Source organism: Periplaneta americana, chromosome 1 (assembly GCF_040183065.1).
Source record: "Periplaneta americana isolate PAMFEO1 chromosome 1, P.americana_PAMFEO1_priV1, whole genome shotgun sequence".
NCBI classification, from domain to species: Eukaryota; Metazoa; Arthropoda; class Insecta; order Blattodea; family Blattidae; genus Periplaneta; species Periplaneta americana.
The window spans coordinates 223,964,507-223,981,876 of record NC_091117.1 but is presented as its reverse complement, the minus strand read 5'-3'; the positions used below and the strand labels follow the sequence as shown (position 1 = coordinate 223,981,876).

The following is a 17,370-nucleotide window of genomic DNA, read 5'->3' as shown; positions in this document are numbered from 1 at the left end:
CAACGTCGTTAAATAACCAAGTAAGATTATGATGATGATGATAACCAGGGAAAGGATTTATATGTAAATACATATTTACTTATAAAGCTAATATAATTTATATTTTGCATTATCTTTATGTTTCACAATGTGTAGGGTTGAAAAATCCTACTTTTATTTTCCATATTTTTCCATATTTTAGAGTTTAGTACATATTTTCGTTAATTTCCATATATTTTCCATATTTCATATAAAACAGTCCATATTATATTAGGTTTAACAATAAAACAAAACAAAATTCCATTAACTTTTAAAAATACATTTCAACAATAGAGATTTAAACACATGTTCAGTAATCCCTTTAACATCAGAGTTATTTGAAAATTAGCAGTCCTATCAACAATGGGAAAGTAAGTTACAAAACTGTATTAATTTAATTTAAAATTTTTAACAGACTTCAGTTGTGCAGCTCAACAGTTAAATGCCAGTCAGAGTACACATAGGTTCAGTTTTGTAAATCATACTATAAAGACGGTAAATATGCCAAAAGTACGTCATTCAGTCAATTTAAAATCAAAACTAACAAGTTACATTTCAGAATTTAAAGAAGATGGTTTATCAACTGACAATAAAATATTATTTTGTAATTTGTGTCAGTGTGCAGTATCATCTACACAAAAGTTCCTGGTGCAACAACACATTACAACTAGTAAACATCAGGCCAACAAACAACTAAATTCCAAGCAGAGACAATTGTTTTTAACACAACCAACAACATCGAATGTAAGATCCTGAGTTTAACATCGACCTGTGCCGTTCTCTCATCTCTGCTGATATTCCTCTCTACAAACTAAAGAATAAGGTCTTCAGGGAATTCCTTGAAAAATATACTCAACATACAATCCCGGATGAGTCAACACTTAGGAAGACGTATGCTCCATCCATCTACGATGAGACAATACAGAAGATAAGAGATGAAATTAAAGATAGTTCAATTTGGGTTTCCATTGATGAGACTCCCGACAAAGAAGGTAGACTTGTTGGTAATGTAGTTATCGGTTTGTTAAGTGAACAATATTCTGAACGAATTCTTTTACATTGTGATGTTCTAGAAAAGTGCAATAACAAAACTATAGTTAAACTGTTCAACGAAGCTATGGGTATCCTGTGGCCAAAGGGTATTATGTACGATAATGTGTTATTCTTTATTAGCGATGCTGCCCCTTATATGGTCAAAGCTGGACAAGCATTATCTGTTGTATATCCTAAATTGACTCATTTTACTTGTGTGGCGCATGCATTTCATCGTGTGGCAGAAGTGGTCAGAGACAATTTCCCTAAAGTAGATTTGTTGATTTCATCAGTGAAAAAAGTATTTCTCAAAGCTCCCAGTAGAGTTAACGTGTTGAAAGAAATGTACCCTGAAATTCCATTGCCACCAAAGCCAATTTTAACTAGATGGGGTACATGGCTAGAAGCAGTTGAATATTATGCCGAACATATAGACTCTATTAACAATGTTCTCCTTGCATTGGACTCTGAAGATGCAGTCTCAATTGATACTGCGAAAACAGTTACCTGTGACATAAGTGTGAAGAATGACTTAGCTCACATTCAGCATACATTTTCATGCATCATAAAAACGCTCAAAAGTCTCCAAAATAGGCACCTTTCACTATCTGAAAGTTTTGAAATTATAAATAGTACTGTGGAACAACTGAATCGTGGTAGAGGTAAAGTTGCAGATGCAGTAAGAGCTAAGGTGGACACTGTACTTTCAAAAAACCCTGGATATGAAGAACTACAAAAGGTTGTTGCTGTGATGAGTGGTGAATCAACAGTGAAGATTAACTTGGACTTATCCCCAGCAGACATTGTGAAATTGAATTATGTACCAGTTACTTCTTGTGACGTCGAACGCTCTTTTAGTCAGTATAAATCTATCCTCAGAGACAATAGAAGAAGATTCACTTTTCAGCACTTGAAAGAAATGTTTGTAACCTATTGTTATGGTAACAGACAATAAAAATTGTGTTTTGTTGAAACTACATTGGAAGATAAGGTACGTCCATTATATTTTTTGTTTAGTTTGATTAAAATGTACCAATATTTAACGTACATAGTCATTTTTTTATAATTTTAAGTCCATATTTAATTCCATATTTTGGTAAAAATCCATATTTAATTCCATATTTTGGTAAAAATAACTACATATATATTTACATATTTCATATATTTTTAGTCCATATAAATCCGTTCCCTGATGATAACAATAATAATAATAACAATAATAATAATATATTTGGAGTAATAATTGTCTATTTATTAAGGAGAAGTAATAATATATAACAGTATTTATTGACGTGTCCAATATAATTCCGTGTAATTATTTCGCTCATGTAGTAATGCACCAATGGAGTGTAAAAATCTATTGAGGTTTAACCAATCAAAGGTAACTATCAACCGCAATCTTGTCCAATATATGTTTTCGAACCAGATGCGCATTTGTTTAATATCATGTCGCAAACAATGCTCGGACGTTAAATATTTTCATCGTTTCCTTAACAATGTAGTGGGCCGTGATATTGCGTGATGGACGTGCTAGCAAATGTGAGCATTAAATAATTTATAATATAATTTGTTTCCGTAGGTTATGAATAATGATTTATTAATACATTAGCGAAATAATCTTATTCATACGTATATCACAAGAGTTTTCATCTTGTCGATAATTCACTAAATGAAAGTACCTAGTCCAAAATAAAATGTCATAACCTCAAATATTTGTGTAATTAATTTTGCTGTTTCACTACCCATAATTTCTGCAGCTATTGCCAAATGTTTAGCCATAAATTTCATATTGAAGGAGGCCAAGGCCATATCGGACAATAAAATAATACCAAGTTAACAACTTTAAACAAACAAACAAACAAATGAAATAAATAAATAAAATAAAAAATACATTAAATAAATGAAAAAAATAAATGAATTAAATGAATAAATAAATGAATAAAATAAATTAAAAAATAAATAAATAAATAAAATAAATAAATGAATGAATAAATAAATAAAATAAATAAATGAATAAATGAATGAATAAATAAATGAATAAAATAAATATGAATAAATAAATAAATAAACAAATAAATGAATAAATAAATAAAATAAATAAATAAATAAAATAAATAAATAAAATAAATTAAATAAATAAATCTAAGTGAATGAGTAAGTGAATAAATAAATAAATAAATAATAATATTATTATTATGTTATCTTCTTTTATTTATTATTTGCAAAAAGTCTTAGTCAACTATTATGCCAGGTCTCATCTCTTTGAATGATTGCCTCGCGAATTATCGACAAGACTAGAACTCTTGTGACATCAGCCATGATAATTACTTACATAAGCCTTAGCAAGTTTGTAGACGTTGTCGAGCAGACTCGCCGTCGTGTCGTCGATAAACACCTTGGCGACATTCTTGTTGGCCATCCGACTGAGGATCTTCTTCTGGGCTCTCAGCCCGATGTCCCGGGCTTTGAAACCTTCAGACATAACTGCGGACAGTGATCACACAAGTGAGATACAGCACACCGATTATATTCATTTAAATATTCATATTTATTCATTATACTTACTTACTTACAAATGGCTTTTAAGGAACCCGAAGGTTCATTGCCGCCCTCACATAAGCCCGCCATCGGTCCCTATCCTGTGCAAGATTAAGCCAGTCTCTATCATCATATCCCACCTCCCTCAAATCCATTTTAATATTATCCTCCCATCTACGTCTCGGCCTCCCTAAAGGTCTTTTTCCCTCCGGTCTCCCAACTAACACTCTATATGCATTTCTGGATTCGCCCATACGTGCTACATGCCCTGCCCATCTCAAACGTCTGGATTTCAAGTTCCTAATTATGTCAGGTGAAGAATACAATGTGTGCAGTTCTGTGTTGTGTAACTTTCTCCATTCTCCTGTAACTTCATCCCGCTTAACCCCAAATATTTTCCTAAGCACCTTATTCTCAAACACCCTGAACCTATGTTCCTCTCTCAGAGTGAGAGTCCAAGTTTCACAGCCGTATAGAAGAACCGGTAATATAACTGTTTTATAAATTCTAACTTTCAGATTTTTGGAGAGCAGACTGGATGATAAGAGCTTCTCAACCGAATAATAACACGCATTTCCCATATTTATTCTGCGTTTAATTTCCTCCCGAGTGTCATTTATATTTGTTACTGTTGCTCCAAGATATTTGAATTTTTCCACCTCTTCGAAGGATAAATCTCCAATATTTATATTTCCATTTCGTACAACATTCCCGTCACGAGACATAATCATATACTTTGTCTTTTCGGGATTTACTTCCAAACCGATCGCTTTACTTGCTTCAAGTAAAATTTCCGTGTTTTCCCTAATCGTTTGTGTATTTTCTCCTAACATATTCACGTCATCCGCATAGACAAGAAGCTGATGTAGCCCGTTCAATTCCAAACCCTGCCTGTTATCCTGAACTTTCCTAATGGCATATTCTATAGCGAAGTTAAAAAGTAAAGGTGATAGTGCATCTCCCTGCTTTAGCCCGCAGTGAATTGGAAAAGGATCAGATAGAAACTGACCTATACGGACTCTGCTGTATGTTTCACTGAGACACATTTTAATTAATCGAACTAGTTTCTTGGGAATACCAAATTCAATAAGAATATCATATAATACTTCCCTCTTAACCGAGTCATATGCCTTTTTGAAATCTATGAATAACTGATGTACTGTACCCTTATACTCCCATTTTTTCTCCATTATCTGCCGAATACAAAAAATCTGATCAATAGTCGATCTATTACGCCGAAAACCGCACTGATGATCCCCAATAATTTCATCTACGTACGGAGTTAGTCTCCTCAAAAGAATATTGGACAAAATTTTGTACGACGTCAACAGAAGTGATATTCCTCGAAAGTTACCACAGTTGGTTTTGTCCCCCTTTTTAAAAATAGGTACAATTATGGACTCCTTCCATTGATCTGGTACAATTTCCTTTTCCCAAATAGCAAGTACAAGTTTATAAATTTCGCTATATAATGCACTTCCACCCTCTTGTATTAATTCTGCTGGAATCTGATCGATACCTGGAGACTTGTACTTTTTCAGATTTTCTATCGCAATTTCGACTTCTGAAAGCGTGGGTTCGGGTATAAATGGCTCAGCAGTTTGTATTTCAATTTCGTCCCGATCATTTCTATTTGGCCTATGTACATTTAGTAGTTGCGCAAAATAGTTTTTCCATCTGTTTAGGATTGATGGAGAGTCTGCAAGCAAGTCACCATTCTCATCCTTGATCACGTTTACCCTTGGCTGATATCCGTTCTTAAATTCCTTTATACCCTTATATAAATCTCGAATGTTTTTATTCTTACTATTTATTTCTACCTCATTCAGTTTTTCCTTCAAGTAACCTCTCTTTTTATTCCTAAGTGTACGACTTGCTTCCCGTCTTTCATTGAAATAATTATCTCTCTTCTCCTCAACTGGATCCTGTAAGAATTTCAATTTTGCCTGTTTCCTTCTTTCTACTACCATGCAACAATCTTCATCAAACCACGGTTTCTTTTTCTTAGTTTCATAATAACCTATGCTCTGCTCAGCTGCAATTTTGATACTATCTCTGATATTTTCCCACACGCTATTAACATCTAATTCTTTCTCAACTTCGTCGGAACTTTCTAAAGTGGCAAACCTATTCGAAATTTCGACCTGATAATTTTGCTTAGCTTCCTCGTCCTTTAATTTCAAAATATTGAATTTAGTAATATTAACTTGTTGCTCTACTCCCTTGGCTACTGATAATCTTTCTCTTAATTCTCCAATCACCAAATAATGGTCAGAATTACAGTCTGCACCCCTGAAAGTTCGAATATCTACTATACTAGTATGTCTCCGTTTATCTATCAAGATGTGATCTATTTGGTTGTGTGTCAATCCATCTGGAGAAGTCCAAGTATATTTATGTATATCCTTATGGGGGAATGTTGTACTTTTGACAATTAAATTTTTCGATGTGGCAAAGTTGACTAATCTAACTCCATTGTCACTACTAATTGCGTGTAGGCTCTCTTTTCCAATAGTTGGTCTAAAAATCTCCTCCCGTCCTACTTTAGCGTTGAAATCCCCCAATAAAATTTTCATGTGATATCTAGGGAACTGATCAAAAGTATGTTCCAATTCTTCATAGAAGCTATCCTTTATATAGTCGTCTTTCTCTTCTGTAGGGGCGTGAGCATTTATAACCATGATGTCGCACCATCTACCCTTAAGTACTAAATATGATAACCTGTCACTGATAAATTCGACCTTTTTTACTGCTGATTTTATTCTTTTATGTACAAAGAATCCTGTTCCTAATTGGTGATTATTGTTTCCTTCCCCATAATACAACAAGTAATCTCCTATTTGTGATATGCCATTCCCATCTAACCTAACCTCTTGTACTCCCACAAAGTCTATTCTATATCTAGCTAGTTCTTTTGCTACTAATGTTACCCCTCCTGTTCTATAAAGACTAGTTACGTTCCAAGTGCCAAATCTCAAAACCTTATTCCTTTGCTGTGGTCGTGCCAGAGAATCAGTCCTATTCCGAGGCTTACTGTAGGAATTCGTAACAAGCTGTTTTTTACGGTGATGGGTTGTTAGCCCTTCGCCCAACCCCCAAGCTGGAGGACCACCCCTTATCGGCTGTCCACGACTGCTTATTCAATGTATTCGCAGCTACCCTCCATATCTGGAGGCCGTCTCCTCTATCCGCAACATTTATTCATTATATTCATTTAAAATTCATTATTCATTATATTCATTTCATGACCAATACAAGCTGGCACTCGCAGCTTCACCATCTCTCTCCTTAGGCCCGTAACACACTTGAAGAGTTTTCGCTAGCGAGAAAGAGGCGAAGAGCCTTCCTCCACACACTTGGCGAGTTCCCGTTATCACAGATCACATCTCGGTATGTTCATCTATGCACTGCCTTCATGCAGAGAGTATTTTCCTGATTATAGTAATCACTCGTTGTGGGAAATATTACAGGTTATGTATTTACGTATATTGTCGTATTTAAATATATAACCTATAAGTATATTGTCGTACTTTACAAAATATGTACGAAAGCTACTATGTTGAATCTGAATCTTCAGATGATGAGGAAATGGAGTTATAATAATATAGGCTTATTTTGTTAATGAAAATAAAAAGTACGCTTAAAATTAAAGTAATTGGTTAACTAGCGGACTTACTCGTGTTAATTATGTAAGCCTTTGCAGCTTACAGCTGTTTCGGTGCTTCATCACACCATCCTCAGAGCCTACTAGATCTCAGCGTCATCTCGAACGTCTCTGCCTGTTGTGTGGGTGCGTTTGATTGTTGAAAAGTGGAGTGAAATAGTGTGTGTGTTCTGAAATTGATCTGTGTGTTGAGAATTTGATCGGGGTGTGTTTTAATGTGTTTGTATATTTAGTGTAGCTGCATTTAGATTGGCAACAGGCCATGATTGTTTGGCCAAACACCTGCACAGAATTGGAATATATCAGTCCCCTAACTGCCCATTATGCAACTCAAACCAAGAAATGGATTCGGAACACCTCAAAATCTGTGCTTCAGTGGCTGGTCATGATAATATCTTTGAAAAATATTGGAGTGCAAGAGGTCAAATGACTTTATTGTCAAACGCCTGGCATTAGAAAACAACAACAACATATTTCGAATTGTTCTAGTGTGTTGAGTTTTTGGTTTTTGGGTTGTGTGTGTAGGATTTCCATGTCTGTATTTATGTTATTGTATGTGTGGTTAGCATTGGTTACGTGTTCGGCATATGTAGATGTATTGTGTCCTCTGGTTATTGCTTTAATGTGTTCTTTGTAGCCTGTTTGGAATGATCTGCCTGTCTGTCAAATGTAGAACTTGTCTCAACTATTACATGTGAGTTTGTATACACCTGCGTGGTCGTATTTATTTGTTTGTGTTTTCTGTGTGTTGAGATGTCTTTGTAGTGTGTTTTCTGTTCTGTATGCTATGTTGTATTTCTGCTTTCTGAATGAAGATGCGATCTTATGTGTGGTTTTGTTTTCATATGTTAGAGTGATGTATTTCTTGTGTTCTTGTGTTTGTGTTGTGTTTTGCGTGTTTTTGTGTTTGTTAAGTTTTTGTTTTGTCTTTCTTATGATGTTGTCTATTATGTTTGAATTGTAACCGTTTTCTTGTGCTATGTATTTGATTATCGAGTAAGTCCGCTGGTTAACCAATTACTTATAATCAAGTGTTAAAAGTAGTGTACGCAAGATTCAAAATGGATTAAAATTAAAGTCAGAAATATCTACAAATCACATTGTATCTCACGAAGATAAGAGCGAGCTTCCGTCACTGATTTCGACTTGGATGATGATACGTTTAGGCGTTATTTCAGATTGGATGGATTTCAGTTTTTTGCCATTCATGATATGATAGAGATTCTTTGCTATGTTCTGATTAAAATTATGTAAACTGTTAAGACATATAGATACATTATTTCAAATGTTTGATTAATACTATTCAATCTAATCAAAATAAAATATAGCCCTATTTATTTTCAGATAATCTGATATTTGTCTCCAGATTTCTTCTTTAAGTTTCGTGTTTTTATAGTTTTCATCCCCTGTATCATATAAATAGGCCTACGGGTGACATCGTACAAGTTCGATAAGTTTCTGACTACAATTATCAACCATTTTTCCTCATTTTCAATAAAAACAATACAATTCATCGCCAGCTGTGATATCTTTTTCTACATTCAATCGTCATAAAGAGTATAAATGTCAAATATCTTTGATAAATGTGTCAAGAAAATTCGCTGAGATACCGATTTCAGCGAGAAACTCGCTCGAAGTTTTCGCCTCGAACGAGAATCTCTTGCAGTGTGTGGATGTCCGTTTGAATCCGTTATCAATCTTTGAATTTTCTCGCAACACATTTCTCGCTAGCGAAAACTCTTCAAGTGTGTAACGGGCCTTACAGTTCCATACTTCCGTGTTCTCTTTTCTGCTGTTATGTTGAATATTGCTCGGGTTACTTTCTCAACGTCCTATTACACATATTCTAGCGAGAGGAGGGCCATTTCCATTCTGGAATAGTTGTTATGTCTCACAAACTACCAATTACCATTAAAAAACAAAACATGAAACAAATTAGAGTTGAGTCATTTTCATATTGGGTGCTTCAATCGTAACAGATAAAGGTAGGGGAGTAGTGGGTACAGTGAGACACAAAATATTAAGACATATGTATGCAAGTGATAATTCAAGTATTTTTAAAATCGAGTGCAATAGAAATAGACATTAAAACATGGACTATAATAATACATAAACAAAAATGTTAATAGATAAAGGACATCATACACAATACGTGTTTGTCAAAAAAAAATGCAAATGTCTCACTGTTCCCATTCAGGAGGGTACAGTGAAACACCAGTGTCTATTAACGGACGCTGAAATGATTTACATTTATTTCAAAAGAAAGGAAAGCTTGCTGTCTCTTTATCTTGACATGTTTGTAGGCTTATTTAGAATCATTTTGATGTCTAGACTTCGAAACCATTGAAACATCTAAGAACATTTGGAAAAGTGAATTTTCCAAGACTTTTCAAACTTTTGCGAAAAAATGAAATGAATTTTTGGTGACAACAAAGCTTATAATTATAAGAATTTAATAATGTAATTCTTTATTATTTTTAACATTTTCTTAAATTTTGTGAATAATTTTTTATTCATGAAACCATTAAAATGTAATGTATCCATTATTTTAAGCTACAGTTCCTAAATTGGTTACTAGTATGTTCATTTTTAATGTTAGTTACTGGTAAATGTAATATAATTACCAGGGAAAGGATTTATATGTAAATACATATTTACTTATAAAGCTAATATAATTTATATTTTGCATTATCTTTATGTTTCACAATGTGTAGGGTTGAAAAATCCTACTTTTATTTTCCATATTTTTCCATATTTTAGAGTTTAGTACATATTTTCGTTAATTTCCATATATTTTCCATATTTCATATAAAACAGTCCATATTATATTAGGTTTAACAATAAAACAAAACAAAATTCCATTAACTTTTAAAAATACATTTCAACAATAGAGATTTAAACACATGTTCAGTAATCCCTTTAACATCAGAGTTATTTAAAAATTAGCAGTCCTATCAACAATGGGAAAGTAAGTTACAAAACTGTATTAATTTAATTTAAAATTTTTAACAGACTTCTGTTGTGCAGCTCAACAGTTAAATGCCAGTCAGAGTACACATAGGTTCAGTTTTGTAAATCATACTATAAAGACGGTAAATATGCCAAAAGTACGTCATTCAGTCAATTTAAAATCAAAACTAACAAGTTACATTTCAGAATTTAAAGAAGATGGTTTATCAACTGACAATAAAATATTATTTTGTAATTTGTGTCAGTGTGCAGTATCATCTACACAAAAGTTCCTGGTGCAACAACACATTACAACTAGTAAACATCAGGCCAACAAACAACTAAATTCCAAGCAGAGACAATTGTTTTTAACACAACCAACAACATCGAATGTAAGATCTGAGTTTAACATCGACCTGTGCCGTTCTCTCATCTCTGCTGATATTCCTCTCTACAAACTAAAGAATAAGGTCTTCAGGGAATTCCTTGAAAAATATACTCAACATACAATCCCGGATGAGTCAACACTTAGGAAGACGTATGCTCCATCCATCTACGATGAGACAATACAGAAGATAAGAGATGAAATTAAAGATAGTTCAATTTGGGTTTCCATTGATGAGACTCCCGACAAAGAAGGTAGACTTGTTGGTAATGTAGTTATCGGTTTGTTAAGTGAACAATATTCTGAACGAATTCTTTTACATTGTGATGTTCTAGAAAAGTGCAATAACAAAACTATAGTTAAACTGTTCAACGAAGCTATGGGTATCCTGTGGCCAAAGGGTATTATGTACGATAATGTGTTATTCTTTATTAGCGATGCTGCCCCTTATATGGTCAAAGCTGGACAAGCATTATCTGTTGTATATCCTAAATTGACTCATTTTACTTGTGTGGCGCATGCATTTCATCGTGTGGCAGAAGTGGTCAGAGACAATTTCCCTAAAGTAGATTTGTTGATTTCATCAGTGAAAAAAGTATTTCTCAAAGCTCCCAGTAGAGTTAACGTGTTGAAAGAAATGTACCCTGAAATTCCATTGCCACCAAAGCCAATTTTAACTAGATGGGGTACATGGCTAGAAGCAGTTGAATATTATGCCGAACATATAGACTCTATTAACAATGTTCTCCTTGCATTGGACTCTGAAGATGCAGTCTCAATTGATACTGCGAAAACAGTTACCTGTGACATAAGTGTGAAGAATGACTTAGCTCACATTCAGCATACATTTTCATGCATCATAAAAACGCTCAAAAGTCTCCAAAATAGGCACCTTTCACTATCTGAAAGTTTTGAAATTATAAATAGTACTGTGGAACAACTGAATCGTGGTAGAGGTAAAGTTGCAGATGCAGTAAGAGCTAAGGTGGACACTGTACTTTCAAAAAACCCTGGATATGAAGAACTACAAAAGGTTGTTGCTGTGATGAGTGGTGAATCAACAGTGAAGATTAACTTGGACTTATCCCCAGCAGACATTGTGAAATTGAATTATGTACCAGTTACTTCTTGTGACGTCGAACGCTCTTTTAGTCAGTATAAATCTATCCTCAGAGACAATAGAAGAAGATTCACTTTTCAGCACTTGAAAGAAATGTTTGTAACCTATTGTTATGGTAACAGACAATAAAAATTGTGTTTTGTTGAAACTACATTGGAAGATAAGGTACGTCCATTATATTTTTTGTTTAGTTTGATTAAAATGTACCAATATTTAACGTACATAGTCATTTTTTTATAATTTTAAGTCCATATTTAATTCCATATTTTGGTAAAAATCCATATTTAATTCCATATTTTGGTAAAAATAACTACATATATATTTACATATTTCATATATTTTTAGTCCATATAAATCCGTTCCCTGATAATTACAGTTTGTTTTTGCAAATCATTGGTGCATGGGAACAGTGAGACGTCTCAGTGTACCCTTCAACGGCATGTCTCACTGTTCCCTTTACGCATAGTTCATTTAAAAATGACGCCATCACTTCAAAATTAAAACAAGAAAGACGAAACCTTGCCAGATATAATCTCAAATACTATAGTATTAAGTAACAAAACATTCATATTTATATCTCATTTGTATATCCAATATAACCTTCATTAAACACAAGCCAAAATTGTACTTCTAGAGTGAAAAATTACGAATTATTTTTTCATCACTCACCTTTATATTACTAGAATCAAATCGAGTATGAAAATACTGTTACTTTACTCATGCAACATACAACTCCACTGTTACCAACATCTCAACATCAAAATTTATCATCTAATAAAATGTCTCACTGTTCTCCCTGTCTTACTGTACTCACTTCTCCCCTATAGCCACCTTCGACTGTAGTGATTATAGCAATGTACATTGCAGGAAGAAAGAATGGCGTTTAAATGAACTGGATGGAGGAGTAATCTTTCTGATGAACTCTCCGATTCCTAGGGATTTATTGATCGGCAGCATAAGAGGATCACTGTTGAGAAAGTCCCTGTCCCAAGGGCTTAGTCCGGTCAAGGTGACCCTTCTCCAGCTGCTCCGTATAACAGATTGATTTCATTATAGTCGCTTCAGCAAATCTGCGGTTACTCAAGGATAATCAAATTAGTGACGTAGCGAACCTTCCACGGCGAAGACAAATTCAATTGAAATGTTGAATGTAGTAGCGACTAACTATTTCCCGAGAATCGCCTTGTTTCCTTGGAAACACTGTTTCTTAACTGAACTATCCCCTCATTCGTAGTAGGCTTTCAATAAAAACTAGTGGCTTGCGCAGCAAATGCTGCAAACTAAGTTCATTAGACGTTCAAATAATTTTTCAGATTTATTTTCAATGAAGAATACCAGACATTTTGAAAGTTATTTGCTTCCATAATAATAAAACATAGTCCCTCTGAATGTTTTTTATGCCAAATACTTTTTCTTGAATCTATCCACCTTCAGTTTTTGAGTTTCAATGCGAAAATGCAAATAACAATGTCAGGACGCTCAGTGAGTTTTCCATCTGGGAGTAAAGAAATAGCTATTTCAGGTCATTGTGGATTGTAGGTGAAAGTTAAAAAAAGTCAGGTTTGCTATGCTTTCGAACAATTGACACAGCATCTTGGTATAGCTGCTGCATGTAGAGCTTGATATGTAGGGTAAAATCATTTTATCCTGCTAATAAATCTTGCTGAAATGATCGGGAGACTACAAAATTTTGTAGGCCTCATTTTATCAGTAATACCTTTTGGTCTTTCTTTAGGAACTGTAATTTTTGCACTCTCTCAAGCCAATACTGAAGACAATAACGCATATAAATATCTACACCACACCGCCATTAAGTATATGAAAAAGACCACAACCCCACTTGATTAATAACAATAAACATATTTGAATTTTAATAACAATATTATCTTACGTAAGTTTTGTAGTTATATATAATAGCCGCCACTCAGTAAATTATAGAAATGAAGATCTAATTTAAGATATTCTCTACAGCTACTAATATAACCCCAAAATGTTTCACTTTCATATCATCAATATAGCATTAATAGTATAATTAATGAAAAATAGTCACATCATGGCATTAACTATAATAATATTTCATTTCTAATGGTAATAATGTCATCAAACCACCTCAAGTTTTGTACATTTAATATCCAAGACACAACTGTACTCAGAAAATTACACACCACAGAATCAGACCTGTAAATTAATTATTTTTAGTAAGTCTTGAAGTTTTTAATAACCAATTGAATTTGAACTCTAAATATGTCAGCAATCCTGCAGGTCATGGCCTTCGTGTAATAGTCTATTGTTTATTGTAGTGTGTGTTTTGTTTTATTCTGAAATGCAATTAGTTCTCATAACTGACGAAAAATGGATTTTGGAAAGTAGGAAAACTAACGCTTCACTGAAAATTATTATTTTTCTGAAAATCCTTGGATGCCAAGCTTCAAAATGACGGGTCATTCCTTAAAATCCATTCAGCCGTTTTCTCGTAATTTCCATTACCAATTCAAATGATATATATATATATATATATATATATATATATATAGATATATAGATTATTGTTTATTTTACTTCAAAATAATTTAGCTTCTTCATTCATGCAATATAAAGCGTTTCTAGCTATGAACTCAGCGGACGAGGATGTGATGCGGTGTTTGCATATTGACCAATCCTTCCTTCAGCATGTTTTATTCAGTGACGAATGCCTATTCTTTCCGGATAGGTTTGCCCCTACACAGAATGTACGATATTGGTCCAAATAAAATCCAAGATGGATGCGTGAATCCAATAACCCCAATGTTCAAGAAGTAATAGTGTGGCGTGGAATACTAGGCGATATCATTGTGGCACCATATAATTTACGGAAGTATGAACCAGTATACATTTGGTGAAATGTTGTATTTCCGATATGCTTTATCACTGAATAAACGGGTGAGAATGTGGTTTCAGCTAGATAGGGCTACATCACAGTTTATGAGAAATGAAATAACATGTTCAGTGTCCACTGGATTGGAAGAAGTGGACCTCAGTCATGGCCTCCACGGTTTACAGACTTCACACATTTATATATTGCCAGATGCTTCTCTTCTTGTACTCTTAGACAACAAAAATAACCGGGCTCCAGATTCTATGTCCGATTCGGAAGACTTCGGGTGCATTCGTCAGAGCATTGATACACATGCAAACGAATTTCTTCTGTCGTAAATGTTTCCAACACTCCACTGCCACCATTATATGATGATTATATAACATGCTTCTTAAAGAGAAGAGTCATCGTCTCTCTCGCATAGCGTAGTCGGTAGCATTGTGGTCTTGTATTCGAAAGGTTTCGAGTTCGAATCTCCGTCTAAACTTTGTTTTTTCATTCTCATTTTTTACTTCTTGTATACTGATAATAACCAGTATTGTGAAATATTTAACAGGAAGTTGAATATTTACAAAGGGCAAGTTAGATACATAATAGCAATCCTTTCCCCTTCTGTATCTTGTATTTAAAGAGACTAAACGAAATCTTCTTCTCGGATAGAAATAAATTATTATTATTATTATTATTATTATTATTATTATTATTATTATTATTATTATCTTAATTATATAGACTCCAATATAAATTACTTGAATTTATATTGGAGTCTATATAATTACGATTGGTCCTGTGTTTACCAAGCTGTCGATGTTAACGATGCAGCTAGCTCAGTAGTAGTTAATAGTGTCATATCCCAGGCAGTTCCTGTCACTAGAGTCAAAAGGTCTAGTTATCCACAATGGTTTTCTAACACCTTACGTAAACTTATTAGAAAGAAAGACCATGCACATAAAAAATATAAAAAATTCAAAACTGAATTTTATTATCAAACATTTTCCTACTATAGAAAACTTGTGAAATCTAAAATTAAATCGGATAAATTATCATGGCTTCAAAATATTAACGAAAATCTTAAAACGGAACCAAAAAAGTTTTGGAAATATGTTGAATCATTTCGGAAGACTGATAATTATCCCTCTGAATTAATTCTTAACGATAAACACATCACAGATCAGTTAGACATTGTCAATGCTTTTGCTGATCACTTCAAATCTGTTCAGACTAAACACAGCCATACATATGAAAACATTATTACGAATATAACAGATTCATTACCTATACCTAAAGTAACATATGATGACGTTCGTAAAGCAATTAAAAAACTTAAACCAACAAAAACAACTGGCACTGACCGTATTCCAAATTTTATAATTAAAGGATGCTCTAATATATTTATTCCTCTTTTAACCCACATATTTAATATTAGTTTGAAAAATGGTGAATTTCCATCACTATGGAAACAAGCTGCAATTATTCCTATATTTAAAAACGGAAAAAGAAATGATGTCAGAAACTACAGACCTATCTCGATCCTAAATAACTTTTCAAAAATTTTTGAAACCATTATTCACAGACATATATCGTTTTATGTGAAAAACAAGCTCAATTCTTCACAACATGGATTTACTAAAACTAAATCCACTGTCACTAACCTGGTCACATATCTAAATCAAATTGTACCAATAATTGAAACGCAGGGACAAACTGATTCAATATATTTTGATTTCAGCAAAGCTTTTGATGTAGTTCCGCTCTATATCCTTCTTCATAAGTTAGGAAATATTGGCCTTTCTGAAAGCTACGTAAAGTGGTTCGAAAATTATTTAAGTAATAGAGTTTCATGTGTAAGACTGTTTAATATACACTCTTATTCTTATAATATAAATTGCGGAGTCCCGCAGAGATCTACTTTAGGACCTCGCCTATTTATTATATTCATAGATGATATATGTAAAAGAATAAGTTCTGACTGTTTATTATTTGCAGACGATTTAAAAATTTTTCGTACAATCAAAAGTAGTACTGACTGTCAATCACTTCAATGTGACATTAATTCAGTCGCTAAATGGTCGGAAGACAATGGTATGAAAATTAACGTATCCAAAACTAATGTAATAACCTTTTCCAGAAAAACTTCTTCACTGAAATTTAATTATTATCTAAATAATGTACTAATTAACAGAACGGATTGCGTAAAAGATTTGGGAATATTCTTTGACAGTAAATTGTATTTTCATAGTCCCGTTGATTACATTTACAATCACGCAATCAGAATGCTAGGAATAATACGGTCAATAACTTATTCTTTTTCCACGCCCGATTCTCTTCTAATGCTATACTATACATTGGTGCGATCGAAACTCGAATATGCATCTGTAGTTTGGAACTCGATTACAACTACGGACTCGGCTAAATTAGAAAATATACAAAGAAAATTTATATTCTTATGTTCATTCAGATTTCTGCCCATTAATTCCGGGTATAGTTATGAGAGAAAATGTGAATATTTTAATTGTCAAAATCTATATGCTAGACGCCATGAGCTAGATTATCTGTTCTTTTGTAAAGGTGATATATCCTGTGACTCTTTCTTAAACAATATTACCTTACGTATTCCAACAAAAGATATGAGAGCCCACAAACTTTTCTATATTAGAAATTCGAAATTTCTTTCACCAGTCTCCAGATGCATTAAAAATGCCAACATGCATGGCTGCGAATTCGATCCCTTCAATGTATAGACTTTGTTTGCTCTTGGCAACGATTTATCATTTATGTATTATTTTAGGCATTATACTCAATTAACATTG

General features: G+C 33.4%; 1 protein-coding gene across 5 annotated transcripts in view; it reads right to left on the bottom strand.

The window, feature by feature from the left end:
• sigmar (Tumor necrosis factor alpha-induced protein 8-like protein sigmar) overlaps positions 1–17,370 on the bottom strand; it is a 266,488-nt gene that overhangs the window by 11,905 nt on the left and 237,213 nt on the right. For all 5 annotated transcript variants that reach the window (XM_069838687.1, XM_069838708.1, XM_069838695.1 and 2 more), the window contains one exon: positions 3,383–3,534. In XM_069838687.1, the coding sequence (XP_069694788.1) occupies positions 3,383–3,534 (152 nt within the window). The remainder of the gene's footprint in view (positions 1–3,382; positions 3,535–17,370) is intronic.